The 27,119-nt window shown below is 58.0% G+C and overlaps 2 protein-coding genes across 2 annotated transcripts; one reads left to right on the top strand and one right to left on the bottom strand.

Moving 5' to 3' along the window:
* The first annotated feature begins 919 nt into the window (after nt 1-919).
* On the top strand, nt 920-3,238 carry NKX3-1 (NK3 homeobox 1). The gene is made up of 2 exons (XM_067312265.1): nt 920-1,220; nt 2,886-3,238. Exons 1-2 carry the CDS (start codon nt 920-922, stop codon nt 3,236-3,238), a joined length of 654 nt encoding a protein of 217 aa, XP_067168366.1.
* A 10,091-nt stretch (nt 3,239-13,329) lies between these two features.
* SLC25A37 (solute carrier family 25 member 37) lies at nt 13,330-25,733 on the bottom strand. Its single transcript, XM_067312514.1, has 4 exons — nt 25,521-25,733; nt 17,206-17,434; nt 15,294-15,350; nt 13,330-14,446 (listed from the first exon to the last, which is right to left on the bottom strand). Exons 1-4 carry the CDS (start codon nt 25,731-25,733, stop codon nt 13,926-13,928), a joined length of 1,020 nt encoding a protein of 339 aa, XP_067168615.1. The 3' UTR covers nt 13,330-13,925.
* Between the last annotated feature and the right edge of the window lie 1,386 nt (nt 25,734-27,119).

Consider the following 27,119-nt stretch of genomic DNA (forward strand, 5'->3'; position numbering starts at 1 on the left):
CAGAGTTTGAAACACAGAGAAGGGCTGCAAGGCGGATGCTCATGGAAAACCTGGCACGATGGGAGAGGGCGACTCCCGGCTCCGCTTGGAGCCGGCCAGGTTTGGGTCCTTCCCGGGGCCTCGCGGGACGCCGGGGAAAGGCGTTAAGGCTTCTTGCACAGACGCCGCCCAGGTGGCCGCGGCCTTAGACTAAAACTGAGGCTCGAGTTTTCCCTCTCTGCGCAAGCAAGGCAGAGCTTCGCCTCCGACCTGCGCTCCGATCCCTGTCCATCGAACCTTCATTCGCGTCTTGGAGCCCCTTCCCAAAGATAGATGAGGTTGTCTTTAACAGTTTTTTCACATTTCTAAATGAACTGCAAGTTCAAAGTGAAAGCTTTGGAAGGAAACCCTCAAAACAGACAAAAATAAGCTTTTTCCTCATTTTTCCCCCCTGAAAACCCAGCACTCCCCAAGGAGCTCCAGGGCTGGCCCCGGGCACATGCGGCATTTCCACGGCTAGGAGCAAGCAGTGCGCCAGCCATCCGGGGCTGGCGGACGGATCCAGCCTCCCTCGGACAGCATCGTTCCCGAGGGGAATGCCGCCCCCGGTGCCCTGAAATCCCCGCATGCCGGAGGAGCCGAGCCAGCTCAGGGACATTGCCAGGAGCGCAGGCGCTCCGGGGGGAGCTGGCGGCAGCTGGGATTCGCAAAGCCGCGGGGCCGGCCGGAGCGTCGCGGGACACGGGGCCGAGCCGGCTCCGCAGCGGGATGGGGAAGCGGGAGCGGGGCAGCCCCCGGAGCGGCGCCGGCGGCGCAGGGCGTAGACGCCTGCCGGGATCTCCAATCAGGCCCGGGAGGCTTGGCTGCCGGCCGTATAAACGCGGCGCCGGGCGGGCAGGCAGCCAGAGCGAGGAGGAGGAGGAGGAGGAGGAGGGGGAGGATGAGCGCCGGGGTGCTGCCTCCGGGGAGGCCGGGAGCCCCCGGCAGCGCCGAGGCGGCGGGAGCCCGGCGGCGCCCCGGCACGAGCCCCCCGCGGGGCCGGCAGAGCCTGCCCGTCCTCTCCCGGCCCCTGACATCCTTCCTCATCCAAGACATCCTGCGGGACGGAGCCGAGCGGCGGCGGCCGGCCGAGAGCCGGGGCGGCGGGGAGCCGGGGGCGCCCGGGGGGCCCCAGCACCGCTCGGCCCCCAGCGGTACCCCACACCCCGAGGTGGCATCGCCGCCCCGCCAGCCCCGTGCAGGTAAGGGCGGCCTCCGCCGGCGCGGTTGCTCCCGGTCCCCTCTCATCCCGGAGGGGTGCAAGCTCGGAGAAGCAGTTGCTCCCGTCTTTCCGGCAGCCTCCGGCACGGCAGCGGCGGCGCTTTGAGCGGCTCCGCATCGCGTTCGCGCCCTTCGCAGCGGGGCCCCTCTGCACCTCGCTGCAGCACCGCGCGTCGCGGGTGCAAACCCGCTCCGGGATTTGTTAGTCTTTCCAGCACGGAACTGCTAAATTCGATGGGCAGAGTAACGTTCCAGTGCAGAACCAACCTACCGGGAAATCACGCTCAGAAGCAACTCGTTGGCTGGCGCCTCCCGTGTGCCGAGCGCTGGAGCGCGGGCAGAGCCCCGGGCTGGACCGGCAGCTCCCGCCCGTCCCGTGCAAACGGGCCCCGCGCCGGCCGAGAGCCGGGCCGAGCGCTCCAGCGCCTGCCTCGCGAACGGGGACCCTGCCAGGGGAATTTTGGCTCTGCGTTTCCATGCTATTAAAAGAAGCCTCTGCGCAGAGCAAATTCGGAAACTTTCACCGGGCCGGTTAGTAAGAAAGTCATTAAACCCCAGAAACCTTCCAGAAGGGCAGCTGGTGCAGAGCAGCGCAGCTCCGGGGATTTCGGCTCCCAGGGCTGGGATGATTTACCCGAGCTGGGAATTAAGCCCATTGTTTCCATCGCGAGCGTTATGTTCACATCTTAAGAAAATACACTAAGAAATGACCGAAGAAGGAATTGGCCTATTTCCATAGCAAGCTGAGTAACACACAAAAAGGAACTAACTGCGTATATAAATTGACTTAAGAAGTTTCAATAGTTGCAGGTGACACTTCCCGGGGGGAGGAAGAACGCTTCAACTCGTAGCTTTGATCCTCTAAGACACCTTTCAGGCTGTGGTTTTTAGTGAAAAGAGCCGAAAGCCGAAAAACGCCGGTGACTCATTAGCCTCGCCGCGCTCCGAGCGAGCCGTGAGCGCTCAGCGCCTTTCGGGATCGCAGCTCGAGAGACCGAGCCCTGGGAAAGGAGCTTGAGGCCAACACTGTGCTGCTGCTTTGCCGCTCCGGCTGCGATCCGAGTCCGGCTCTGCAGCTGGAGGGGATACAGCAGAGGCAGCCCTGAAGATCCCAAAACCTCGAGACAGTGCCCGAAACTCGGCATTGCCAAGCGGTCGGGAACAAGCGGGAAGGGGGGATTCGCTTCCAGTGCTTTCTAATTGCAGGCTGCTTTGAGCTGCGCTGATTTTACATTTCCAAGCTATAGCTTAAGGATAGAAAGATGCTTTCTGGGGAGGCCGGGATTTCCCCGGCGGCTTTGCAAGGACGTGCCCGGTGTCGCAAGCCCTGCGGCAAAACCCGCAGGAGCTGCCAGTGCCGCAACGCCCCTAGCAGCGCTTGGAGGTGTCGGCAGAGCTCACCGGCATCGCAAAACGTCCCTCGCGGTGTGTTTTGTTCCCTAAATACGTGCTTATATGAATTAGGAAATCTGTGATATTAGGAAGAAAAAAGAAACTTATGCACCTCGAACGCAGCGTGCCACTAAATAAGAAGGTCTGCAGGGCAACATGAATATTTTGCATTCTTGAAAGGGTTGGGGGGGGGGGAAATGCGTTTTGGGCAATTCCCCGAGTAACGTTGCCCCTCTGCGCTGTTCGCCCCGCAGGCGCCGCGGCGGAGCCCTACGCGTCCGGCCGCGCCAGCCCGCCGCCGGCCCGCCGCCCGCCCCGGCGGCCGAAGCGCTCGCGCGCCGCCTTCTCGCACAGCCAGGTGCTGGAGCTGGAGCGGAAGTTCAGCCACCAGAAGTACCTGTCGGCGCCGGAGCGAGCCCACCTGGCCCGGCACCTGCAGCTCACCGAGACGCAGGTGAAGATCTGGTTCCAGAACCGGCGGTACAAGACCAAGAGGAAAGAGCTGGCGGCGGAGCTGCGGGAAGGGGGCACGGCGCCCGCCGAGCCCCCCCGCCTCTACGGCCCCCGCCTCTGCTGCCTGGGCGCCTGGCGCCCCGCGGCGTGGTGACCCCGCCGCCCCCTCGCACACACGGGGGGGGGGGGGCTCGCCCCTACTTTGCTCTTTTTCATACTAATCGGGGTGGTGGGGGGGGGAAACGTGCTTGCGACCTGCTTCGCAGCGGCGATCAGCACCTAGGCGCCCCGCGGGACTCTCTCACCGCCAACAGTCCCGGGGTTAAAAAAAAAAAAAGAAAGAAAAAGCATGAAAAAAGGCCAAGCTTTCGCGAGCATCTAACCCGGCGCGGCCGCCGCGCGGCTCCGAGGCCGGGCTGCAGCTACGAACCGTCGCGGGCGGGTTCGGCGCCACCAGCCCCGACGGCAGCTCCCGCGACGGTGCAGGGACCCGGGCGCCGAGCCGCTCGCGCCGCTAACACCGGCTTCGGTCGCCGGGCGCAAAACCATGCAAACGGAGAAACCAAAACCCAGCCCCGCTGCGTTTCTCCCGTCGATGGCGCGATCGCTACGGGCCCTTCGCTGCTCGCTGGCCTCGCCACCTTCACGGCCTGGTGGAGCCGCTCCAGACGGCGCCGGCACGGGGACAAAAGCGCGGTGACGGACGAGCTTTGCATATCCGGGTGCCGATGCACAACGAGCCTCGGCTCAGCGCTCCGGGTGGATTTAGAGGAAGCAAACTCGCCGGCGGCAAAGCCGGAGGAGCGAGCGAGCGAGCGCGCGCGGCCCCCGGCCGGCACCGGCCTCGCCGGGCTGCTCACGCTTCCCCACGTCGGGTCGCGGCGCCCGATCGCCCACGGGCTTTGCGGCGCGGCAGGTCGGTTGCAGGTGGGAGCTGCGGCACCGGGGCTTGATCCGTGCGGGCTCAGCCGGCCCAGCTCCCGCTTGGAATGCCGACGGCATCCGGCACTGCCCCGTGCTGGAGCCACAAGAGCGGAAAACTTCTGCGAGCGACTGTTATTTGCACGAGCAGAGCAGCAGAGGCGGGTTTGGGAGCCGGTCGCACTCAAAACGCGAGATGCCGCCAAGTCGACGAGCAAAAGCACAGAAATAAGTGACGTTTCCGAAGCAAAGAGCGGAACCGCATCCGACTGCGGATTCCCCTTGCAGCGAGATGGGTTCGCAGCCAGCGCAGCTCCGCCAAAACCCGCTCAGCCTTTGGAAACGAGGGGACACGGCGGCTTCTTCCCTACAGCAGCCTTTCCGCGGTGCCTGCTCCTCCCGAAGGGGTTTAAACAACCCCAGCGCTCCCCTTTGCCGCGGCCGCTCTCGCTCCGGAGGCTCCTTGCCAAAGAGGAAGACAACCGCTCCTTGTCTCCGCGCCTGCGAGTAACTGCCGGCATCTCCAGATAACGCTTCGCTCGCAGCTCCCGCTTTCGGCGCCCGGGCGGCCCGGCCGGCTCCTCCGCGCGGCTGCAAGGCTTTTCCAAGGCGAGCCCGACGCTTACCCGCTCCGCGACGGCGGCAGCGGATTGAACTCCTTGGACGGTTCGTTGGGAAAACGCTTGCGTCGTAGCTGCGTTTTGCTTTTCTTTTCCCCGTTCGTGGTTTGCCACCAATAAAACGCCCTTCTTGCTGCTTCAGCACCAAAACGCTCCTTCTGCTGGTGTAAAGCCAGGCCGGTGCCAATAGTCGCTATTTTTGTACATATTTTTTGATACCGTTTTCCCTGGTGCGCGTTGTCCTTTGCAATAAAGAACGCAGAGTTTCTATCACAAGCGAGCTGCCTCCGCGGGGTCTTCGCTCTGGGTTTGGGTTTTCGTTTAGTCTCCTGCGTCCTGCCGCGAAACCGCTGCAGGCGCCAGCAAACGGGCGAGTTTCGGGCTGCGGATCATCACGAGCGCCAGCAAACGGGGCTTCGCGGGTGGGAAATCGCCGCTCTTCGCCGTTTCTAGGCGCCTGGCCCCAAACGCTGCCACAGCACTAATCCAGGCAAGTCATAAGTGCCCAGATTTGAGATGCCACCGAGCGTCCTAGAATCCTCTAAATTTTTTCACTGCTCCCGAATGACCTGTGACCCCGTAATTTAACTGCCGGATTTTTGCAGCTGGTTCAGCCTCGTGCCGCGAGCGACGCCGGACCCGCTCGCTGCAGCGTCTCGCGCCCGGCTCCCGCGGGGCCGCAGCCCAGAAAGGCTGTTCGCCACCCAAAGCCTGCCAGGCCCATCCCACGGAGACCTGGTATTTCAGGTTCGAAAGGCTCGAGCGCGCTTTGCCCGGCGCTGGGTTTCCCGCTGGAGCTGAGGAAGAGCCGCTCCGCTTTCCAGCCCCGGCTATTCCTGCCCTGCGGCTCCCGGGCTGCAGCCTCTCGCCCCCTTGGGAACATCGAGTCCAGCCCAGCCCCGACCGGAGTCAAAAACAGCCGTTTCTTGTGTTTATATCTACATAGCTGAACCGATGTGTTAATCTGGTCTCAAAATATTTTGCTGCTAATTTAGGGGATGCAGATACTCGTGAGGAGGAGGATGAATAAATACGCTGGGCGCATCCCGAGCGGGGCAGCGACGGCACCGATCTGAGCCGACACCAGAGCCAGCGGCTGGACAAGAAACGCACAAAACCAGTCAAGTTCTCCTCCCGGCTGCGCTCCAAAAATCCCGAGAAACCACGTGGGTTTTAAGGCGCTTCTGCGGAGCTGCGGGCTGCTCCGGCTCCGCAGGACAGGAGGGAGGCAGGGATGCGACCGACCTTGAGCCTCTCCCCTGCCGCAGCCCCCGCTGCGGAAAGCGAGCTGAAATAACCGCTTGTATCCTCGGCATTTTTTTAATTCCGTATTTAAGCTTTTTCTTTTTTTTCTTTTTTCTTTTTTTAAAGGAACAAACGAAGCCGCCAACGGGAGCACGGCGACGGCAGGATCAGCCCCGGAGGCGGCTGGCGCTTTCCCCTCGCCGGCCAAAGCCCCCGAAGGCGGCCGGGGCCTCCTCTCCTCCCCTCTCCGACCCTTTTCCCCTCAATCCCCGGGTGTTTTCTCTCCGGAGAGAAAAGCAGGTGATTTTTCTCTTTTTCCCCCCCTGCCATGGGGACAAACAGGGCCGCAACGTCCGATAACCAAATAACGCAGGAGCGTCGGAGCGTTAATCGCGACGACGGCGGCGCCGCCAGCGCAGGCTTCCCCCGGATTCACACCGCGGAGAAAAATCCCACCCTAACGACGGGGAGTTTTAATCAGCCCTAACGAAGCAGAACTCCTGTTTGTGCGCGGCTGGAAACAGAAAGCATCATTTAACGTCTGTCAATTAGCGTCACGCTCCGCCGCTAGCGTATCCGTCAAGATTAAATAGTGTCTAACGCTGACACAACATTTACGCTTGTTTGTGCCAAGTCGTTTATTCGGAGCTGGGGAAAAGGGCTGCCTTTGGATAGCGTGGCTGTCGGCTAACATTTGCATGCGATAAAGCGCACAGCTGGCACGGCCTCGCGGGAGCGGAGCCAGGGAAAATCTCCGGCTCGACCCGCGCAGCGTTTGCAAACGGGAGCAGTGGGAAGGGGCAGCTCCGCGGGGCTGAACGGGGGGATGCGGCGGCACCCGGAGCGCCCGGCGGGACGGAGCCGTCCTCTCCGCGCTTCGGGCGCTCGGCTAGCGGCAGGGCACGTCGGAGGGAAGCGCCGGCCCTTCGGAGAAAGCTCTAGGAGAGCCTTTCCCAGGAGCCCGGGCGCTGCCCGAGGCTGGCTAAGCCCTAAAGCGCCGGGATTTAGAGCTCTTCAAACCCCCCTCGAGGATTTTCAGTATTTACTATTTTTGCTCTGGGTGCTCTCGTCACGCAAGGGACACTTGATCCCTTCCCAATCCCGCCGTAGCCCCAGTGGCCGGGCCGTCCCGTGCCGGCGCTTCCGCTCAGCCCGGCAGGGATACGCCGGACCCGACCACGTCCCCCCTTTGCTCATCCCAGATGCCACAGGGAGACAAGGAGCATCACCGCTGCCCGCTGCTTCCCGCCAGGGTGCAATTATCCACAGGGATTTTCCCCACCGCGTTCAAGGGCGAAAGGCAAATAAAAGCAAAAAAAGCAGCGCGCTTTGGGCACCTGGCAAAACGCAGCTTGCCGGCCCGGCCCGCGCCGCGCTCCCGTGGGAAAGTCGGTCGCGGCGCTCCGCAAAATCCCAGCCGACCCTGCTTCCTCTTCCATTAGGGTCCGGGCACCGTTTGCTAAGCCCGGCCTGGAAGCGCTTCCCGAGGCGCCTGCTCCCGGGATTTATGGCGGGCCGCTCTCGGAGGGGAGACTCGGGAGATAAAACGAGTATTTTTGCAGGGAAAAAGAGCTCAGAGCACGGCGCATACGGACCGGTTTTGCGTCCATGAGCTCCGGCCTTGGGAGGAGGCCTCAGTGGGGCGGCGGAAAGCAGGGAGACGCCGGCGGGAGAGCCCGGCTCCTCCGAGGGCGCTCGGGGTGCCGAGCTGGGCGAAGCGGAGGCGAGGATGCTCCGCGCGGGGCAGGACCTGCCCGGAGCCGGGACCAGAAGCCTCCCGACCCCAAAGCGGCCGCAGCCGGGGCTGGAGTCACCTCCGGCTCCTCCGTGCTGCAACGCTCCGCGGCGGATTTACCCCGGCGCAAAGCGCTTGGCTGCTCTACAGACAGATGCCCTGTCTGTTAAGAGGAATTAAATCTTGAGGCTAAATACAAATGTTTTTATTCCCTTTGTGGACCGTTGTGGCGGAATAAGATAACAGGTGAAGGTGGGGCCGGAAAACCTTTCGCTCTGCGGCTGCATCTTGTCATCCAAGGTAAACAGGCGACTTAACGAATTGCAAGAGGGAAAAGGTGAGATATTTGCCTTTATGTTCATCACCCTTCAAAGCAGAAATAATATTTGAAGAGAAACAAAAGAATCAGGCAAAGCAGGCAATAATCGTACGCGGCAAACAAACAGAGCCCAGATCCTGGATTAAACCAAACAGCTCGAGAAAGGGAAACCGAGCGGCGGGGCCTTGGCGGCGCCGGGCCGAGCGCCCACGTCCCGCGGCCGGGGCGGCACGTAGCTCCCGGCGCGCCGCCCGCGAGCACGGGGCGAAGCGGGGCCGCCAGCCCCTCGCGCTTTGCGCCCGAACGGCCCGTTTTTCGTGTCCCCCCCCCCCCCCAGCCCGCAGAGCCCAGCGGTGCCAACTTTGGCAGAGGCATTTTTGGTGCCGGTTGCAGCCCGATAGGAAAAACGCCGGCGGGGAAGTTTGCAAGACGCAGGCTGCACAGCGGGAGGGAATCGATGTGGCGGTACCAACCCGAGACTCGGATTTATCCCGAGAGCAGAGCGGAGCGAACATCCCCCCCCCCCCCAGGCCCCCAGCTCTGCCAAAGGAAACCCCAGCCATTCGAGGAGCTGTTACGGTCCGCTGGGTAAATAAGACGCATTTAAAAATACCCTCCGAAGATATTTACACAATAACCTGTAATGGTTCCAGAGGCACCATTAGTGTCAATTAGAAAAAACAAATCCTTTCTGGAATGCGCAACTATTTCTTTCTTTTTTTTTTTTTTTTTTAGGAAAAATAAAAGCTTTGTTTTATGAATGTCCTGTTGTGCTTTTCAGCCGCATATTTTAACGCTTGGCAGATAAGGACGTGTCTGCGAAGCACCTCGACTCGATACAGCGCCTCTCTGAGCGCTCGCCGCTTGCTCGCGCGGCGTTTCCTCCCCTCCTCATCCTCCCGCGCGGGGGAGCGGAGCGAGCGCAACGCGCTGCACGGCTCCGAGCGCAGCGGCGCCGGCCGCGGGCCTGTTCCCCCCCCCACCGCCTCCGCTTTTCCCTCTCTCCTTCTCCCCCAATAGCCAGCAACGCTTTCCACTATTACTTGCAACACCGCTAGGACGCAGCACAAATTAAGCATTTAGCAGAGTGGGACAATCTTCACCCGCAACAAAACCGGAGGAAAACATAGGAAAAGTTTAACTTACTCACCGGCAAGCAGGAGGGCGAGCAGCCTCGGCAGTGCGGGCTGGGCAATGGGCGCACAGGGCTGCGACCCCGCCGGCGTTGCGGGCTCCCTCTCCTGGGCAGCCCTGAGGCTCTTCGCCTGGGCTGTAGGTGCTCCCCGGTGCATTTCCTTTGCTTCAGCAGGATCGTTCGAGGCTGGCAGAGCTCTGAACTAATTCAGGGTCAAGGCCCTTGGGGGGGGGGGGTGCAATGACTGCCGGTGTAATCATGTAATTTGCGGAGATGCAGAACGGGCAAGAGAGGAAAAGTCATTTTTCTGCTGGGATGGATCAAGGAGAAACAGCTTCTTCCTGCTGCTGCTGCTGCTCTGCCCTTTCCCAGCCCGGAGGCATTAGCTGATAAACCCAGTAACGACCATTATTATTAATTGCAGCTGAGCTGCCCCAGCCCCCAGGAGCGCGAGATGCTCCCCAGTCCCGTCCCTCCGGCTTTGCTGCCCGCGTGCCTCAGTTTCCCCCTGCACGAAGCAGGAAAACGCGCGGAGCCGGCACAACCCCCCCGTTTTGGATAAGGGCTCCTATTTCTACGTTAGAGATGCACCGTGCTTGGTGAGCTGAAACGTCATTTTAAGACTACCTGTTTTTTGTGGGAGATTTGGAACAAAGGCCATGCGATTCAGCCAAATTTGTTAGAGGAGAAAAGGAGGAAAAGGAGTTTACAGAATTCCCAATCCTGTTGGCAATGCCGGAAGGACTCAAATTTAGAAATAACTTACGATAGACCTCAGAAAGATGAAACTTTGGCTAAAAAAAAGGCTTTTTCCCCCAAAGGGGTGAGGAATTCCCTCTCTTTAGCACGTCGGCAAACCAGGACCAGGCCGGAGGCCGGTGCTCGAGGGCTTTTGCAGCGCAGGACGTTTTGCACGGCGGCAGGGCCGCGCGGGGGCACTCGGGGATTTCCTCCATCCGCCGATATCCGGGACCCGCCGCCAGCGCGCTCCGGCCAGGGAGTTCCCGCAAGGGCGGCCGAGCACGGGAATAAAGCTGATTTACGGCAGCGGCAGGACTGGAGCAGAGCCATGAAACCCGAAGCCCGGCGAGGAGCCACCTCGCGGCCGGCAGCGCTTCCCACCGCGCGCCGGAGATGTGGCTCAGCGCCCGGGATCGCGGCTCAGCGCCCGGGATCGCGCCAGCTCCGGCCGAGGTTTTGGCTGAGCCTCGCTTTTTCCCCCCGACGCGCGTACGTGTTGCATCACCTGCAAGCCGCAGAAAAAGCCAAGCCTAAACGCTGCTCGAACGCGCGGTGAGAGCAGAGCAGAGCAAGGAGGGGAAGCAGGATGGAAGTTATTTCCCTGCCAAACCCCCTTGCAAAGCATGCGGATTTGGACAACAGCCGCTGACAGCAAAACCCAGCCCGGGGAAGGGGGGCTGCGTGGGGTTTCTGGGGGTGCACAGAGGCACGCTTGGTTCATCTCACTTCAACCCCACGTCCAGCGCCGAAGCTTTGCCCCACACAGCATTTAACGCCAGGATGGGGCAGGCAGCAAAGGGCAGAAGGGGAAGCAGCAACTGTAAGATGCTCCCCTTAAAATGCTGCCATGAGCCAGCTCCCAGTTATCCGGGTGTTTTTTTGTTTTCCTCCCCTAATGCAGAGCACACGGAGTCGGGGACATTTTGCATTCGTTACCAGGTAAGCCCGTGCTCTGACCCACGCGTTTCGCTTAGCCTGGGGACGGCTTAGCCGCGGGCTGAGCGGTTCCTAGCTCGAGGGTGCCTTCCCCCACCGAGCACCCGTGCTGCAGGGAGCCTGCGCCAATAAGTTGGTCTTCTCCTTCGTCAATCCTTCCGATGAACCCGTGGAGGGGAAAGGCAGGGGCGAAGGCAGCTCAGCACCTTCTGGGTTTCCCCATCGAGTCCCCCAGCATCAGCACGCGAGCAGCTACCCAGGGCCTTCGCCACGGAGGAGGGAGTCACGGCTTGGGAGGGGACGGACTGTCCCGGCATCGAGCAAGCTGGTGCCCCTGGTTTTAATTTGCACATCTCAAAGCCAGGGGCAAGAGGACTCCGTCTCCAAACGTGGGCTGCTGGAGGACCATAAGCCCGGGCCATAGACACGAGCCACCAGCAGGCTGTAAATCCCTCCCAGAAGCGTTTTCTTCCCGGAGCGTAATGACGCAGGGTTTCCTTGGACTCGAGGTCCCGAGGCTGCGACGCGTCCTGGGAACACTAGAAGGCACCATCCCTCCGGAGAGGCGCCCGGCCCCGCTCCCGCGCGCCCCTCGGACGCCCATCCGCTGCTCAGCCCCCACCCGTGGGGCCTTTTCCATGCCTGCAGCTCGAGCACACGGCCAAGAAAACCACAGGCGTGAGCCTCCAAGGACAAAAATCAGAATACTTTATTTCCTTGAGCTCCAGTGTTACAACTGTAGCAGCATTTCACAAATGAACTTCTGCATTGTTAAATATACATTTAGGAAAACACATTAAATTCCAAGGCAGGCAAAAAAAAAAGAAAAAAAAAGAACTGCAGACAACTTGACTCATCCTCCCCCGTAAATATATGTGCGTTTGTTGCAGACAAAGCAGCAGCACGTTCCACATACCAGGTTGGGAGAAACTTCAGACTTGCAGCAAAACTGAAACTAGGCAAGACACGGAGCGATGGCTTGGTGAGGGAGCTTTAACTTGGAGATCCAGCCTTAAGGACAGCAGGATACAAGCTAAAACATGTAAAGTCTCTGCAATTACTGGATGAACTGGGCAAGCACCCTCTCGCTCGCAGCCCAAGAGCAGGAAGCCTGGCTTGATCGGGCACCCAGGTAACATGTGAAGAGCTCTGCAAACGCACCCACGCTCGGCTCTGCTCAGAGCAAGCTCCCAGGAAAACCTGGCCGCTCCTTTACGTGCCCAACACTCAGTCTCCCAGACACGCTCCGATTTTTCTGGATAGCGGCAACCGAAACAGGGAACTCCTCCTCGCTCCAAGTACGATGCTCAACCTGCAAGAAGCACACCCGCTCTGTGAGCTGCCCACCCGCCCGCTGCAGCCTCTGCCTTCTTTGGACCTGCAGCCTTCGCCTCCCAGCTCCCCAGCTGCTCCAAACGGGAGATTAAGTTCTCCCAGAAGAGCTGAGATGAAGTCAGAAGAGTTAAAGCTAAGCAACCAGCGGAAGGGGATGACATACTGAGGACTGCTTGCCGAGCTCGACTCCCAGCTGCTGAAGTCACACCGCAAGTGGTCGCCTGCCGTACTATGCTAGTCTGCCTATTAGTATTAAAGTGACCCAAGATTCTCATCTAAGTGTTCATGCCCATCTCAGATGGAAGTATTTTGTGCAGTTCTGGTTCCTGTTAGCAAAACTCCAGTTTCTAAAGTCAATAGGAAAGGACATCCCTGTCCAGAGAGCTCCGGAAGATCCTCAGCCTTGAGGATCAGCGGCCTTGAGGTTACAGGTTTTGCACTTGAAGATAAGGTGACACAGCAAGAGACTCATTTCAATCCAAGTGACAAAAGCCATCAAGAACCTTATTTCATGGCAAAGGGTAATTTACACAAGGCACACGCACCACCAAAGAGGCACTCTGACTCAGCTTCTCCAAGCAACGGAGCAAAGCCACCAGCTCTTAGTGTCCTCCTGCCCCGCGGGACCCCTCCGCCGGAGCCGCCCCTTCCCTGCAGCCTATTGCACCGTGCTCCACGCTGCAAAGGAGCCGTCACGCAAAGGCGAAATACGAAGGTTGCATAGGGAAGAGCCATCCCCAAAGGAGCTTTACCAGAAGCCCCCGGAAGAGCAATAGAGTTGACACCCTTCCAAAGCAGGCATGGTTTTGCCGAGCGCCACACCAAAGCTCTGCTCCCGCGCAGCTCCATGCACACCAGTTAGACCCCCGAGCTATCCGGAGGCGCAGGGTTACTCCTGCGAGCAGGATCAGGGCCTTAGTAAAAATAAGAATGAATAAATTAAGAGAGGATGAAGCCTGTTTAGCTATCGCACACACACACACACACCATAAAAATGTACCTTTAAAAAGTGTTTGCAAAAAAAAAAATACTAGTCCGTAAAATCTACATTAAGAGTTTCCTTGTAAAAAAGTGGAATTGATGAAGTTCCCCCCCCCGCACACACACCCCCAGAAGTGACCAGGTGTTTTGGGTGCTCCATTTGATCTCCCAGCTTCCCAAAGCAAGTATTGCCCCCGTTCCTTCTCCTCTCATCCCCAGCAAGTCTCAAGGGGTCACCAAGTACCTTGACATCCAAATGAGAAACCAGGCCACTGTGCGGGGTCCAAACGCTGTATAATTAAAGCCAATCTGGCTATAAAAATAAATGCTCTTGCGTCTTCCTTACACATGGTGGAAGAATTTAGCCCTTTTTAAACAGCTCAGCACCTAGCTGTAATAGTATTTAAAAAACAAACCAAATGCCTACGTAGAAAAATAAAGGATAAACATTATCCATCTATTTTATATTTATATAAAAGTAAGTTCTGTGACAGGATATTTTGCTTCTTTGCTGTAAAGAAACAGCCTAGGCTGTATAACCTAAGCCTTCTGCTGAGGAAGTAAACTACACCTTCAAACGTATTCAGAGAAAAATATCAGTTAGCAATTTCACTTCTCCAAAATAAAGTTATTAAATATATATATTATTATAAGTCTTTATAAACTATTTCATTGTTTAAGCAACAAGGGGAACACGTGACTGAGGACCACTTAAACCCTCCTTCCCCCAGAGGAGAAAAGTGGACTTCAGCTGTGAATCCACCAGAAACCTGGCATGTTCCTCAACAGAGACCCAGCGCTTGCCGGCTTGCATGCAGGCACAGGCACGCACAGAGGGGACCTGGAGGCTTGCGTTCACTCTTGGCAAGTCCTTCAAAAGGATGTTCTTTTTTCCAACTTGTGCTTTGTGAGAAAGTACTTAAAGAACTCATACACTGACCACGCAATGGCCGTTGAAGGCATCTGGTAAATGACACGTGCCTGCACCCCTCTGAAATACCCCGAGATGCCCCCGAGCTGGTAGACAGTCTTGAAGGCGTTCACCATGCCCGAGAGGTGCCCGCTGATGTTCACCGAGCTCAAGGCCATGTTTTCTTGAGTGTTGAGCAGGGTCTTGCAGACGTCGAGAGGGGTGGTGGCCGCGGCAGCCACAGCCCCTGCAAGGGCACCGGAGACGATGTGCGACTGAGGGTTATACTCCCGGCGAGGGTTGATTTGCTCCTGCATGAACTCATAGGTGATGAAGTGAATGGCCTGGAAGGGGACGTTCATGGTGAGCTGGGTGGTGTAGCTGCGGTAGAAGGCACCAAACCCTTCCGTCTTCTGCACTGTCCTTACGCATGCCAGGACGGATTTGTAGGGGGAGTTGAACATCTGCATCCGCTGCTTCACCACTGGTCCAGGAGAGCGCCGGAGGAGACCAACGCAGGGCAGGCGGCACCGGACGGCAGAGAGGCAGGGAGATAAAAACACACTGGTTAAGACACACCTTACCTGGTCATTACAACAGACTGAACCTTGCCCCAAGTCGTTTAAGCAAACTTGACATCCACAAGCGATCACTTAAGCAAACTTGACATTTAAAAGGTTTTTAAACGTTGTACCTTTCCTCCCTTCAGGAAAAACTTGCATTTGGTCCAGCTCTGGAGTACAATATATGATAACTTAATTAGCTGGACTGGCTGCTATTCAGCCTTCGCTTTGGATGCATTTTACTGTTACTCCTTTTTCTGCTAGATTTCGCTTATCCCGGACAGCCACGCCGTGGCTCTACCAGCTGCTAGACTTGTCTGACAGCGTGGCTGAGCTCAGTTTTGCTTTGGTAGTCCACAGGGCTTCAGAAAATCCACCATCAGCAGAGGTTTACCAGCAGAGGAGGAAGAGCAGCGTGCTACCGAAGCCGTTCCTACTGAGGAACCGTCACACAGCCTCGGGTCTATTAACCGAGCTGGAGCGAGCCTAAAGGTGGGGTGTTTTCTTGGAAAGCCGTGCTGTGCCGACGAGGGGGGTCTCACCGGCAGCCCCGCAGCCAGCTGCAGTGGCCAGGCAGCCCTGGGCAGAACATCTCCCTCTATGCTGGCCCTGAAGAGCTGCTTTAGCCTATCTGATCTCGTTAAAAAGAATCAGGCGACAGGAGTCACTAAAGCAAAGGGTTCTTCCTAAAGGCACCAAGGACCCCTCGGCTAACGGGGCGCAGCGCTCTCCTTCCGCGGCACTTCCCCCAGCAGCCCCGGGCATTACCTTCCGCCGGATTCATGACTGCGTCATGGAGCAACGTGGCCACGCTCCCAGCTATACCTGCAAGACAGAAGAGCATCCTTCACAAAACGGCCCGACGGCCACCGGTCAGGGCTCGGCTCCGGCTCCGACAGCACCAGCAGCCCGTATGCCCGCGTGCGCAAAGCGCCGAGCGCCCAGGTCCCGCGGCCCCACGGAAGCACTCGCTAGCCAGGCTGCCTTCCCGCGCAGCGGAGCCAGGCCAGGGAGGTCCGACACAAACCAGAATCCACTCGCCGGAGCGGCGCTGCTAGATGCTGACCCAGCTCCGCGCCAGGCGCGTTCGCCGCCCCCTACAACAACCGACACGGCTTCGTCTACGCAAGGCATCACCAGCTTAACGCAGCTTGCTCCAGACTGAGAAACGAGCAATGCTTAAAACTGCCTCAGTGCAGCTATAATTAGGCATTTTCATCCATTTGCTCAGGCTAGTTTTAAAGGCTAATTGCCTGGATTCTGCAAACATCCAGCCAGCCATGAATGATTCTGCAGTTTGCACTAGGATGGGCCGCTCGAGCCACACCTTCTCCTTTGATGTAGGCTTCCATCGCAAATTCTCTGTTGCCCAAATGACTTTCGGTCATTTTTCTCATTAATGCAGCACTTCAGTTTTCCCGCTGGTACTGAAAGCCTGTAGCTACTTGAAAGGCAAACATAGGAAGCACATTACTAGGAAAAAGCAGCAAGCCAGAAAGATATCATACCCTTAAATTCAGTTGGTTGGGTCAAGTCAAGTCACTGTCATTGCAGATTCCTACTGTCACAGCATATCGCAGACCAAGAAATGTCTTTTGCACAACCCATTTTATAACAAGTCTGGCTGTCCAACTAGAGGGCTTCTGCTGTTACAGCATCTAAAAGCAAAAGCCTTCTTCCTGGTAGAAGCAAAATCTTTAAGAAAAGCATGCAAGTGCTCCGAGGATGCAGTGCACTTTACCATGCTGGAGCTCCAAGGGAGTCACCTGGAACAAGGAGAGCCTGTACTTCAAACCTCATGAGAAGAGACTTAGATGATACCTTCAAGCGTAAAGCCAGGAACAGCCTGTGACTACATCCTATACACCTCTTGCCCCGTGTATTGCTTACACCCACTAGAATAATTTGACATCACAGATTCAGTGCAGAAGTCTGGATTAGACTAAAGTCTTGGAAGGTGCCACCATGGGTTTAAGGCCAGGAAGGGCTTTTCTGCTCTGATGCTGACAGCCAGCCCAGCCACATGCGACCTTCTGGGTGGCTTACAACGCAGCAGCCTCAGACAGCTAGCTAGGAGCACAGCTTACCTTTCCCCAGACAAACTGCCCCAGCATCTGTTCGTGCAAGGCAGCCACTCACATTTGCAATGCTCAGGGTGGTACATCTAACCACTGGTCGGTCAGCAGCTCCCCTGCCTTCCCCCAGGGAACAGAAAAGTCCACTTGAAGCAAAAACATACTTCAGGAGAAGTTGCTTCAGAGTCCCTCTGCATGGCATATTAGAGCTTTGACTCGCTGGTTAGATGCTACTGCAGCAAAGACCTCCCATATCAGCTCAATACCCTCTGGAAAAGAGATTTACCAAGTGCTCAGCAGCCCTAAGACGGGACACGGGTTTCAGAGGAAAAGCACTGAACTAGAGGGCAGGTGCCACACTTGCGTACCTGACTTGCCCCTGCCTTTCCAGCACTCCCCAAAGCGGGGGCCGAGGCCTGCAAGCCGGGGCTACGCTTGTGTCTTGCATCCTCCTGTAGGGATATTTACAGTGTCAGTCTGAAAGCAGGGTGCCTACAGCAGGTCTTCCAGGAGCAGAGCACAGTGAAGGGTGCCAGACTAAGTGTATGAAGCAAGCAAGGGACAGGCTGTTAACTGCAAGCTTTTTTTTTGTGCAAAAAAAATACCATTGGCCAAGTGGCTGTTTCCTCCATGCTGAATAGTATCACTTAGAGTCTTTTTCATTTTTTCATAGCAGGCAAAGTACATTGCGTGGGCAGGGCCAGCCCCCAGCATGGTGACATTAATCCCACGTAAAGGCCTCCAGAAACCCTCCGTAAGAACGATTTTCTTCAGTGCTTCGTACACACTCCTGTATTGGGCTTTGGGGTCCGGCTGCAAACTCTGCATCCTCGTCTGCAACAAAGCACACAAAGGGAGAGGCCTCAGTTACTTGACTTGAACGAGCACGAGCCGCAGGACTTAGAGCTGCGAGACTCCCAAAATCTAACACGTGCCTCCGCCGGAGGGGCGAGGAATTTATTCCCAGAGCTCTGGTGGCACAGGAGCTACGGAGCCAGCCTCTTCAGACCATCGCTGCCCTAGAGAGGCGACCGAACCGCAGGCGAGGGCTCATCCACCAACCCATCGGCAGCTGACAGCGAGGTGCCGACAGCTGGTTTCCCCCTCTTTCTTCATGCCTGGCCTGCCAGAGCAGCAGGATTAAGTCCACACTTCCATTGCAACACTAAAACGTGACAAATCTGCTCAGACAAGCGCTCAGCACAGAGGGAAGTGTAACCTCTACTCTTGTTTATGCACGGAAAGTACAGGGAATTAAGCTAACAAAGTTGTTCAAAAGGCTGGGTGAAGAAATACAGTTAGGTGTTTAATTGGCTCTTGCTTACAACACTCCCGTCTCTCTGCCTCAGCTTGTTTCTGCTGCAATTGCTCAGCTGCTTTTGATGCTTGGCTTGTGGGGCTAGTCCGCTTGGCTGGGAGGCGAGAAACGAGTTTCCTAGAAGTGCAAGCTAAGAAAACGGGGTGGCTGCAGAAACCCTCTGCCGAGGGTGCGATGGGCGAAGGCCATCCTGCTGTCCTGCGTGGCGCCCAGGGAAGAGCCAGCTGGCAGAGCGCGCGGGAAGTACGGAGCCGCCTTTGCCCGCTCGACCCTCCCAGCTGCTGGTGACCTGCAGCCCCCTCATTTCCTGAGCTAGGAGGTTCCAGCTGCATCCTTGTGCTCATCAGCCCTCAACAGGCCTTTACTCCAGACATTTTGAACCCAGTTAAACTTCTGGTATCCAAAACATTGTTAAATTCACTGCCATCACTTAATTACTCGCTGCGAGAAAAAACTACTTTAGTTTCAAGCTTCTGCAGACTGATGTCATCTCCCATGGCACCGGTGACACCAACCTGCAGGAGCAATGGGAGTTTTGCAAGGACCAGACTGCAGGCACCTCTCCCCAGGGGTGGAAGAGACACTGGCAGGGCTGCAGCCTCCACAACCATCCCAGCAAGGCCGAGCAAACGGAGAGCACCGAGATGCAGAGAGCATCTTCCACCGCTGAGCAGCACGCAGGTCCTGCAGAAGGTCTGCGGCAAGCCCACGCTACATCCTACCGCACCAAAACCGGTCTGAAGAGATACTGCCAGAGTGACAGGCCCTTTGGTAGCAGCCTCATGCCTTTAAACGAGGAAGGACCCTGGGAAAGCGTGCAGCCACAGGAGACGAGCATTTGGCAACCCGCACCAGTCTCCATCCAATTAAATCCCTTTAAGGAGAAGCTTGAGAAATACAGTTAAGGAAAAGGTCATTCGGGTTTTACAGGAAGGAAGGTCTTGCAGCGAGTTAGCTGGGACCCTACTCCATCACCGGAATAAAGTTTCCTTTAAATGATTTTATAGTACGTTACAACCAGTTACCGCACTGGAGGTTAGGCCAGCTCATAGGCACAGGAGATAAGCGTGAGAAGATAAGGAAGCAGACTGCTCCTGCGCCAGCACAGCTCGCGAAGCGTAACGTTAGCCCTGAAGATTTAAAGTCTTTTGCTTTAGTTACGATCCAAGTGTCGCAGCCGACGCCACGACTGCTTTGCCGGGGTGCAGGCTGCGGCTCAGAGAGGCAATTATTTTAAGCTCCTTCTGAATTAGCAGGCTTTAGTCCTGGACCCGCTCTAGGACTACTCAGAGGAGAGACCACACTGGTGCTTTAACGCGTCCACATAACGCCTCCGGGCACAGATAGTATCTGCGTTTAAACGCACGCGGCAGGGCCGGCTTGTGCAATCGCACGTTTCCACGCTCCCCGGTTCACGCCGCGGCTGCGTGCGTTGGAGCCCGACCCAAGCGAGCAAGCGCGGGGAGCTGCCGGCCGCCTGCAGCGCTGCAACAGCAACGCCGCACGCAGCCCTTCCTTAACCCAGGAAAAGCCGGCGATTGCTCAGATTTCTTTAAGCGCTAGCGGGCCCACGCTCCGGGAGCGCCGTCCTTGGACTCCTGGGCAAAGCAGCGCCGCTGCCCTGCGCCTTGGCAGCCGCCCAACGGCGCTTCTGAAAGAGCGAGGAACTCGCATGCACTTCCACTTTTTCCATACGAGGACACAGCCCTGCAAGTTTATCAATTTACATAAGCAATTAGCCAGGAGGCAATACTACAGCTAAGCTTTCAGGCGTGATTAAGCCAATAAAAACGCTTTGGGCTTGGGCACTGGATTCCACGAGCCGCCCAAGTTCTTGGAAAAAGAGGAGCACTCGCACAGCGACCACTCCAACACAAGAGCGCGGACTGAACCCAGGACTTTAACCCGGCACAATAAAACCGAGATACTAGTTAGAGTGCTAAAGCAGTATGTGAGGCTAATTCAAACAAATCATTGATTTGCAGCCAGTCTCCTAGAAATAGAACATGAGTTACATTTGCTAAGTCACTGCAACTCAGCAATTGGCTGAATTTAAGACTTTAGGGGAAATCTAAGGTCACTAATGACGAGGCATCGCCCTAACAGGCTGCAGCCTGCTGGAAGGATTCACCAGCTCCCTCGCCGCTCTGCTTCTCACCTTTTCATACAGCTTTTACCACTCGGGTATTACTCCGGGGACAACATTTCACATCCCAAGCACAAGAGGATTCGGCCACCCTGCTTTGCAGGTCAGAGCCAGGAAATGCAGTTAAACAGCTGTTGGCTTTAATGACAAGCACCCCAGGAAAATTACCCACCAGATGAGGCAGGTAGGTATGTCCTGCGACCCCCGGCAAAAGCTATAAGCACAGCACTGCCGCATGCGTTTGCGGCCAAGCAGCGCTGCGCCGAGAAGCCTGCAGCCTGGCCCGATAAAGCAAGCGAAAACAGAGCAGGGAAGCCGGCAAATTACGCCCAAGGCCTGCAGCAAACTAAAACCCGAGCCCGTGTTTGGAGAAAGCCAGCAGCAGACTCCAAGGCCACTTTCCCTCGGTGCTGAGGAGCTCAGATTAGAAACAGGGAATTTGGCTGCCTCGAGCAAAGCTTCCTGTTTCGGAGCGCAAAGCGTGTTGTAACCCACGAGCAGCGCTGGAAATAGACCCAAAAGCTCAGAAAAGCCTTCCTTTAAAGGCAGCGGCAACACCGAATTATCTTGGGAGGCATTTAAAGCCAGTTTTTGAAGCTGGTTCTCAGCTTTCAGTCAGCAGACAGGAGGGTTTTCCAACCGTTGTGCAGGTTTCTGAGCCTTCGAGCATCCCAGAGCAGAAGGATTTCGGGACGGCGGGCGGGAGCTGCTGCAGGATGCTCTGCCATCAGCAGCAGGCAGCCAGGACCGGGCCGGCACGCGTGGGAAGCCTCCAAAGCCGGCGTAGTTAAGCATGCATCAGCTCCATCTCCTCCAAAAGGTGCTCGGGGACATGCTCCGGTAAAGCAATAACCTGGTGCTAGCGCAGGTGCCGAGCACGCGCTGCCGTGTCTTTGGGCACCATCCCGCATCTTCCCCGCTCTTACAGCTAAGTGGCAGAGCATCTGCCCACCTTCGCGTGGGAATGGATAAATACCAGTTTTGTGCATATCATCCGACCCACTCCAGCGGGGTTCAAAAGCTCACGCTGCATCCCAGACAGGGCCATTAAGCGCATTTTGTATTTACCTAACCGATGCAAGCTGCACTTTGCATCACTAAGGCCACAGCCAAACCCACAGGCTTCCACCTTTCATCAAAGCCACGGACGCAAACCGGACAAACAGCCCAGGGAGCAGATGTAAAGATCTCGCGCGGGGCCGCTGCGACGCAAGAGGCACAGAGCTGAAAACAGCTTTAGCTGTGTTTTGTCCAGGATGAATTTATCGTGGGTTGAAGGAAGGTGCTGCAACTTTAAAGGTCCGCAAACGGAGACAGCCAACTTGCCGCGAGCTACGCAGGCCTCCTGCCTCTAGGTTTTCACACCTATCTGAAGTCAGCAAACTCCTTCAGGAGCCTCCCGCCCCTGCTGTTAAACAGCCAAGAAACTTCTCCACCTACCTCCATTAATCCTCCTTGCGTAAGGCAGCAGGGCACGCCGACCAGCAAGCGCCCTCCGAATCCCGCCCGCAAGGAGCAATGCCGAAAGCAAGTCACCACCTCGGGCTCACCAGGCCGTTTGCAAACTGAGTGACCGGCACGGTCGTCACAGATGCCACCTGGAGAACAGCACCCAGGCTTCCTTCCTTCCGTCCTAGCTTGAAGCACGAGGCGAGACCTTCCAAAGGAGAAAGCCTGTACCTGTTGATCACACCCCACTTCATCTCCAGGACTGCACAGCTACGGATCCCAGGGACCACGAGCACGGGCCACACGGCACCGGCAGCGCATTAGTGCAAAAAGCGAGCCGTAGCTGCGCTGCTGCCAACACACTGCAACACGCTGGCAAATAAGCAATGCACTTTTCTGAAGTTTCTCAGGCATTAGCAACAATCCAGGATAAATCATTTTCACAAATCTGGAAGCGTTTTTACTGATGAGAGTTAGATGTTCAGTTTTCCATATTCCAGCAGAGCGTCACTAACTTGACATGCCACTGTACAAATAAGCTCAGATGTAGTTTGCCCGCGCTCTTTTTTCTGAGTGTTGCACGCTGTCTCAAAGTTCACCCTGCACATTTATACAACAAACAAATGCACTGGTCTTCCTGCGACCAGCAGAAGAGCAGACACTAAGGAACACCCCATGCTTTACCAGGACGCAAGCCGGAGGAGAGTCAGTTTACTGCAACGATCACGTCCGATCGTAACGGCTGGAGAAGGTGGACAAGAAGAGGCACCACAGATGCAGCGTGGTGAAGCTCAAATGACTGTTTTTTACAAGACCCCGGTGTACTTTGCTGCATAGCCTTGGAACGAAGCTCCCACTAAGCACTTCGGAGTACGTCGTAGCCTCTAGCAGAGGGTGCCAGGGCCACTGCTGGAACAAGCCACGCAAGGGCCGATCACGGGGCTGAGCTCGTCTCCCAGGCACACGCTTACGCCTCCAACAAGGCGATGCGAACATTTGCAAGGGGGAGACACCTCCAGCCTCCCGGCTGGACACGAGCAGCTACACCGATGTCGGCTGCTCTGCCACAGACCTCTCCCCTACTCTACGTCCTCTCCATCAACCTGGCACTCAATCCAGTCTATGCCTCTGCGCTTAAGTGATACAGACAGGTCAGAGCATTCAGGTTTAAGCACTTAATTAGTCTGCTAGTAGTTCCTAGCAGCTCCATTAGCACCGCTCCGTTCCCTCAGAGTGCTCTAAACGCGCGGCATGAAAACACACCTCCTCCTGGCTGCATGCAAGCGTGGGCAAAGGAGCAACGGTCCCGGGCCCAGGAACCGAGCGCACGGTCACCCCATCCCTCCCCAAAAGCCTTATCATAGCTCCCTCTTTGCTTTTACCTCCCTCTCTAGCAACAGGGAAGTCGGTGGGATGTTTCATTTTACCAACGGCCCCTGAACGGCTTAAGCCAGAGGAGCTCTCCAGAAATTCCCTCCTGCAGCATCACAACAAGAAGTCCTCGACACGCTGATTTCTAAGATTAATCTGACAAGCGATCAGGCTCGCCAGGACAGCTGTTTTCAGCAGCTACAAAACAAAACAAGCCTAAGCAGTACCAGAAAACAGCAACACGCCATCAGCACACTTCTAAAATCCTGCTGGTCAAACCCATCTTTTGATGCAACCACAGAGTTAAGCGGGCAAGACAGAGGTCAACACATAGTTAAGCTTGCAGCCGTAAAGGGATCTTTATTTACCATTAGAAGCAAAACGATAGGAAGGAAAAGACACACAAAGCAACTCTCAGTTATCACAAGTCTCCAACCCAAGTTGTAGATGGCAAAGCACACGTCGGTCTCTCATGCGTTTCCTCCTGTACCAAGCAGCGACGCTGCTGCAAGAGATGCACGGGCTGCCGCAGCGCCAACACCGAGCAATGCTTTAAGTCCCAGCAGGGTAATCGCAGCCAGGTGGTTAAGAGGCTGCATGTGGGCACCTGCGCTGCAAATTTGCACCCTGGCTCCTGCCCCAGCACCAGTGCTGCTGCCCAGGCGCGGGTGAGCTGGCACACTGCATCGCCCAGGTGCATCTACAAAACTTCACGGAGGTCTACCGGGCACTGTTAACAGCTTGCCTTGACTCGCCATCCACGCAGCTGCCCTTAATAGGAAGCCGTCATCGCAGCCAGCTCTGCCCCGACTTCCCCACGCTGAGGAATTGGGTAAGCGAACAATTCCCCAAATTGCAATGTTTTCAGTTTCTCTTTGGGAGGAAATGACTTGCTGGAACCAAAGCATGTTTCCTTTAAGCAGCAATCTAAGAGGCCGGCTGCATGCAATGCCGCTTTCTGCGGCATCCGCAGAAAAACTGCCTCTCCACCGGCTCTGCTCAACCATGACTTGTTCCAGTAAACATTATCCACAAAGTCACACCTGCACAGCCAGGCAAGGGAAGAAGTTTGCTTCTTTTCTGTAGGAGAAAAGGGGCATATTTCCCACAGTAAAGTGAAAGACTGCTGCTGCTACAAGCATAATTAGTGGGCCATTACTGACATTACAAAACAGCCCTTTTGGGGTCAGTTCTTGTCACCTTTTGCATGCAGAACAGGCGCAAACACGTGGCATGTACCCATCCCTAGAGCAGGACCCAAAATCTGCAGGCTGGATATTATTCTGCCTCCGACATGTCGAGTTTTGAGCTTGGCCAAATCTGCGAGAATTTTCCAGGAGCATTTATCTGCTTTTGGGCAGCTCGAGGTGGTCTGCTGCACGGGGCTACGCTAAGTGCAAGGCATGAGCTGGGTGGTCTCCTCGCCCTGCCGAGGAGCCGCAAGCCGGCAGCGCCAGCCTGGGAAGCAATTCGGGATGCTCTGTTGCTTTTACCACCCAGCACCTCCAGCTACGGGAAACCAGGCAGGGCTTTCATTTTCGCTCTATCCCTGCCCATTTCCCCACGGAGGAAACGCCCTCTTCAGCAACACCAGAAAGTCCGGCATGACGACACGCTGCTGCTCCGAGGAGCCCCCAGCTACCAGGCGGACCCGGCCCGCGGAGCAGCCGGGCGAAGCACGGAGAAAGGCCGAGAGCGCTTCCTCCGAGCGCTCGTGTGAGCACGCTGGCAGCACGCTCGGTGCCGCGATGCAAAGGCATCGCCTCTCCTCTCCTCTTTCTACTCTTTCTCGGAGTCCTGCATTAAAAGAGGAGAAATTAGAGCATCTGTTCTCAGCCCTTCGCGACTGGATCCCGGAGGATCCGTTTGCACCGGCAATACCACATCCAGGTCGCTTGGCTTTCCCCAGCGTTATTTTCTCCCAACAACACAGAGAGCCCAAAACAAGTCGGAGAAGGGAGAGATGCAGGGTGGGAACTTCAAACCCGCGGCAGGCGGAGCGAACACCCTTTGCAGCACGTTCCCGACCACTTTAGCGACCCGCAAAGTTTTCCTCCCGGGTAGTCGGCGATGCCGAGCGCGCACGGCACCAGGCCGCCAGCAGCGCGTGAAAACCTGCCACCTCTGCCGGTGCATTCGCGGCAGCGAGCAGCAGCAAGCCCTGCGCCTTGGTGCAACCCCCCCCTCGCCCCCAGCACAATTCCCCCCCTTGCGCCCCAATACGCCCCCCCCAAGCACACTTTACCCCCCCATTGCACACCTCTCCCACCTTGCACCCCAATATCCCTCTCACACTGCCAACCCCTACATCCTCGTGCACACCCCCCGATCCCGGTGCACCACCGGGACCCCCGTGCACGCCCCCCCTGTCCCGGTGCAGCCCCAGGACCGCGGTGCATGTTCCCCCCACCCCCAGTGCACCGCCGGGAGCCCCGTGCATGCTCCCCCCGCCCCGGTGCAGCCCCGTGCACACACCCCCGGCCCCGGTGCACCGCCGGGAGCCCCGTGCATGCTCCCCCCGGCCCGGTGCAGCCTCATGCACGCCCCCCCCGCCCCGCTGCACCCCGCCGTCAGGGAGCCCGCGGCCCCCTCGCGCCGCCCGGCCCGGCCCGCTCCCCCCCGCCGCCGCCGCGCACCTTGACCGAGTCCACCGGGTACATGACCGTGTGCTCCATGATGCCCGCCACCGCCCCGGCCATCATGTGGGTGCCGAGCGAGGCGCCGCTGGGCAGGCTCTCGTAGTCCTCGCCGTCCATGGGCGGCCCCGGGGCGGCGGCGGCGGCGGGCGGGGGGGGGCCGGGCCCTGGCGGCGCCGCCGCGCTGCCCCCGACTGCGCAGCTCAGCTCCATCCGCCCGGCCCGGGCGGCGGCGGCGGCGGCGGCGGCGGGAGGGGGCGGGGCTCCCAGGGCCGGGCCGCGCGGGGCCCGCGCCGCCGCCCCGGCCCCGCTTTAAAGCCGCGCCCACGCCCCGCCCCGCGCCGCGCCGCGCCCCGCCAATGGGGAGCCGCCGCCGCCGCCGCCGGCCGCCGGTTGGGCCGCCGCCCGCGCTCCCGGGCGCCCCGCGCGCCGACGTCACAGAAGGCCGGAGGAGGACGGAGGGGGGGGAATTGGCAGGGCCCGCAGCAAATGGCGTGCGGCGGGGGGGGAAAGGAGGCGTCTGATTGGCTCTCCCGCGGCCGGCGGCGGTGCGCGGGCTGGGAGCCGCGGCGCGGGAGCGCGCGCCAGCCGCGTGCGGGCGGGGGGGGGGGGGTGAGCAGCGGCGCGCGCCCTCGTGCAAGCGCCAGCGCCGGGCACGGCGGACGGGTGTGCACGGCCCTCGTGCAAGCGCCAGCCCCGGGAGCAGCGGGCAGGTGTGCACGGCCCTAGTGCAAACGCCCGTCCTCGTGCAAGCACCCTTCCAGGCACGGCAGATGCAAGCACACAACCCCTGTGCAATCAGGTGCTCCTCGTGCAAGCACGAGCCCGAGGCACAGCGGTTGCGACTCCATGGCCGGCGTGAGTGCACGCCCCTTGCGCAAACACTTTTGCCTCATGCAAGTGCATTCCAGTCATGGCAGGCGCAAGTGCATACCCCTCATGGAAGCACTCATCGCTTGAGCAAACACGCACCTTGGGGACAGTGGGTTCCCGGGGCACGGAGGGTGCAAGTGCATGACCCTAGTGCAAGCACCCATCCTTCATGCAGGAGCCCATTACTTGTGCAAGCATGTGGTCCGGGCATGGCGGGTGCAAGTGCCCACCCCTTGTGCAAGTGCCTGTACCTCACGCAAGTGCACGCCCCTGCTGCAAGCTTTGGTGCAACCCCACACGTGCAGCAGAGCCAGCTCTTCCAGGGCGCCCTGGGGCCAAGCCTGGGAGGGAGGGAAGGAAGGAGGAAGCCGTGGGCATTAGATGAACAAATGTGTGATTTTCCTGGAGAACTAGGGGATCTCTGAGAGGAAGCAGCCCTTGGCACGTGTGCCAAAGGAGGACAGGCAGCAGAGGGGCGCCCCCGTTGTGGCAGAGAACCAGCACACTCGTCGCCCTCGGGGCAGGCCAGCGCTGTCCGCCGGGAGCCCGGCCTCGGGGGAGGACGACAAGCATGCAGAAAGGCTCAGGAGAGCTTGTGTTGGCTCCGGGCCCTCCCTTACCTCCGAGGAGGAAGCGGCATGACTCTGCAGTTTGCCTTGTTTACCTAAACCCCGGGGTGCCTGGGAGGACCGTAATTCGGGAGCAATTTGGGCCTTCCTCACGCGC

This window comes from Apteryx mantelli, chromosome 29 (assembly GCF_036417845.1).
Source record: "Apteryx mantelli isolate bAptMan1 chromosome 29, bAptMan1.hap1, whole genome shotgun sequence".
NCBI lineage: Eukaryota > Metazoa > Chordata > Aves > Apterygiformes > Apterygidae > Apteryx > Apteryx mantelli.

Coding starts and splice junctions, on each gene's coding strand:
- SLC25A37 (XM_067312514.1), bottom strand. CDS start 25,733: ATGGAGCTGAGCTGCGCAGTCGGGGGCAGCGCGGCGGCGCCGCCAGGG. Junction 17,435..25,520: donor ACCCGGTGGACTCGGTCAAG/GTGCGCGGCGGC, acceptor GCTTTGTTGCAG/ACGAGGATGCAGAGTTTGCA. Junction 14,447..15,293: donor AGTCATGAATCCGGCGGAAG/GTAATGCCCGGG, acceptor CTCCTGGACCAG/TGGTGAAGCAGCGGATGCAG.
- NKX3-1 (XM_067312265.1), top strand. CDS start 920: ATGAGCGCCGGGGTGCTGCCTCCGGGGAGGCCGGGAGCCCCCGGCAGC. Junction 1,221..2,885: donor GCCCCGCCAGCCCCGTGCAG/GTAAGGGCGGCC, acceptor TTCGCCCCGCAG/GCGCCGCGGCGGAGCCCTAC.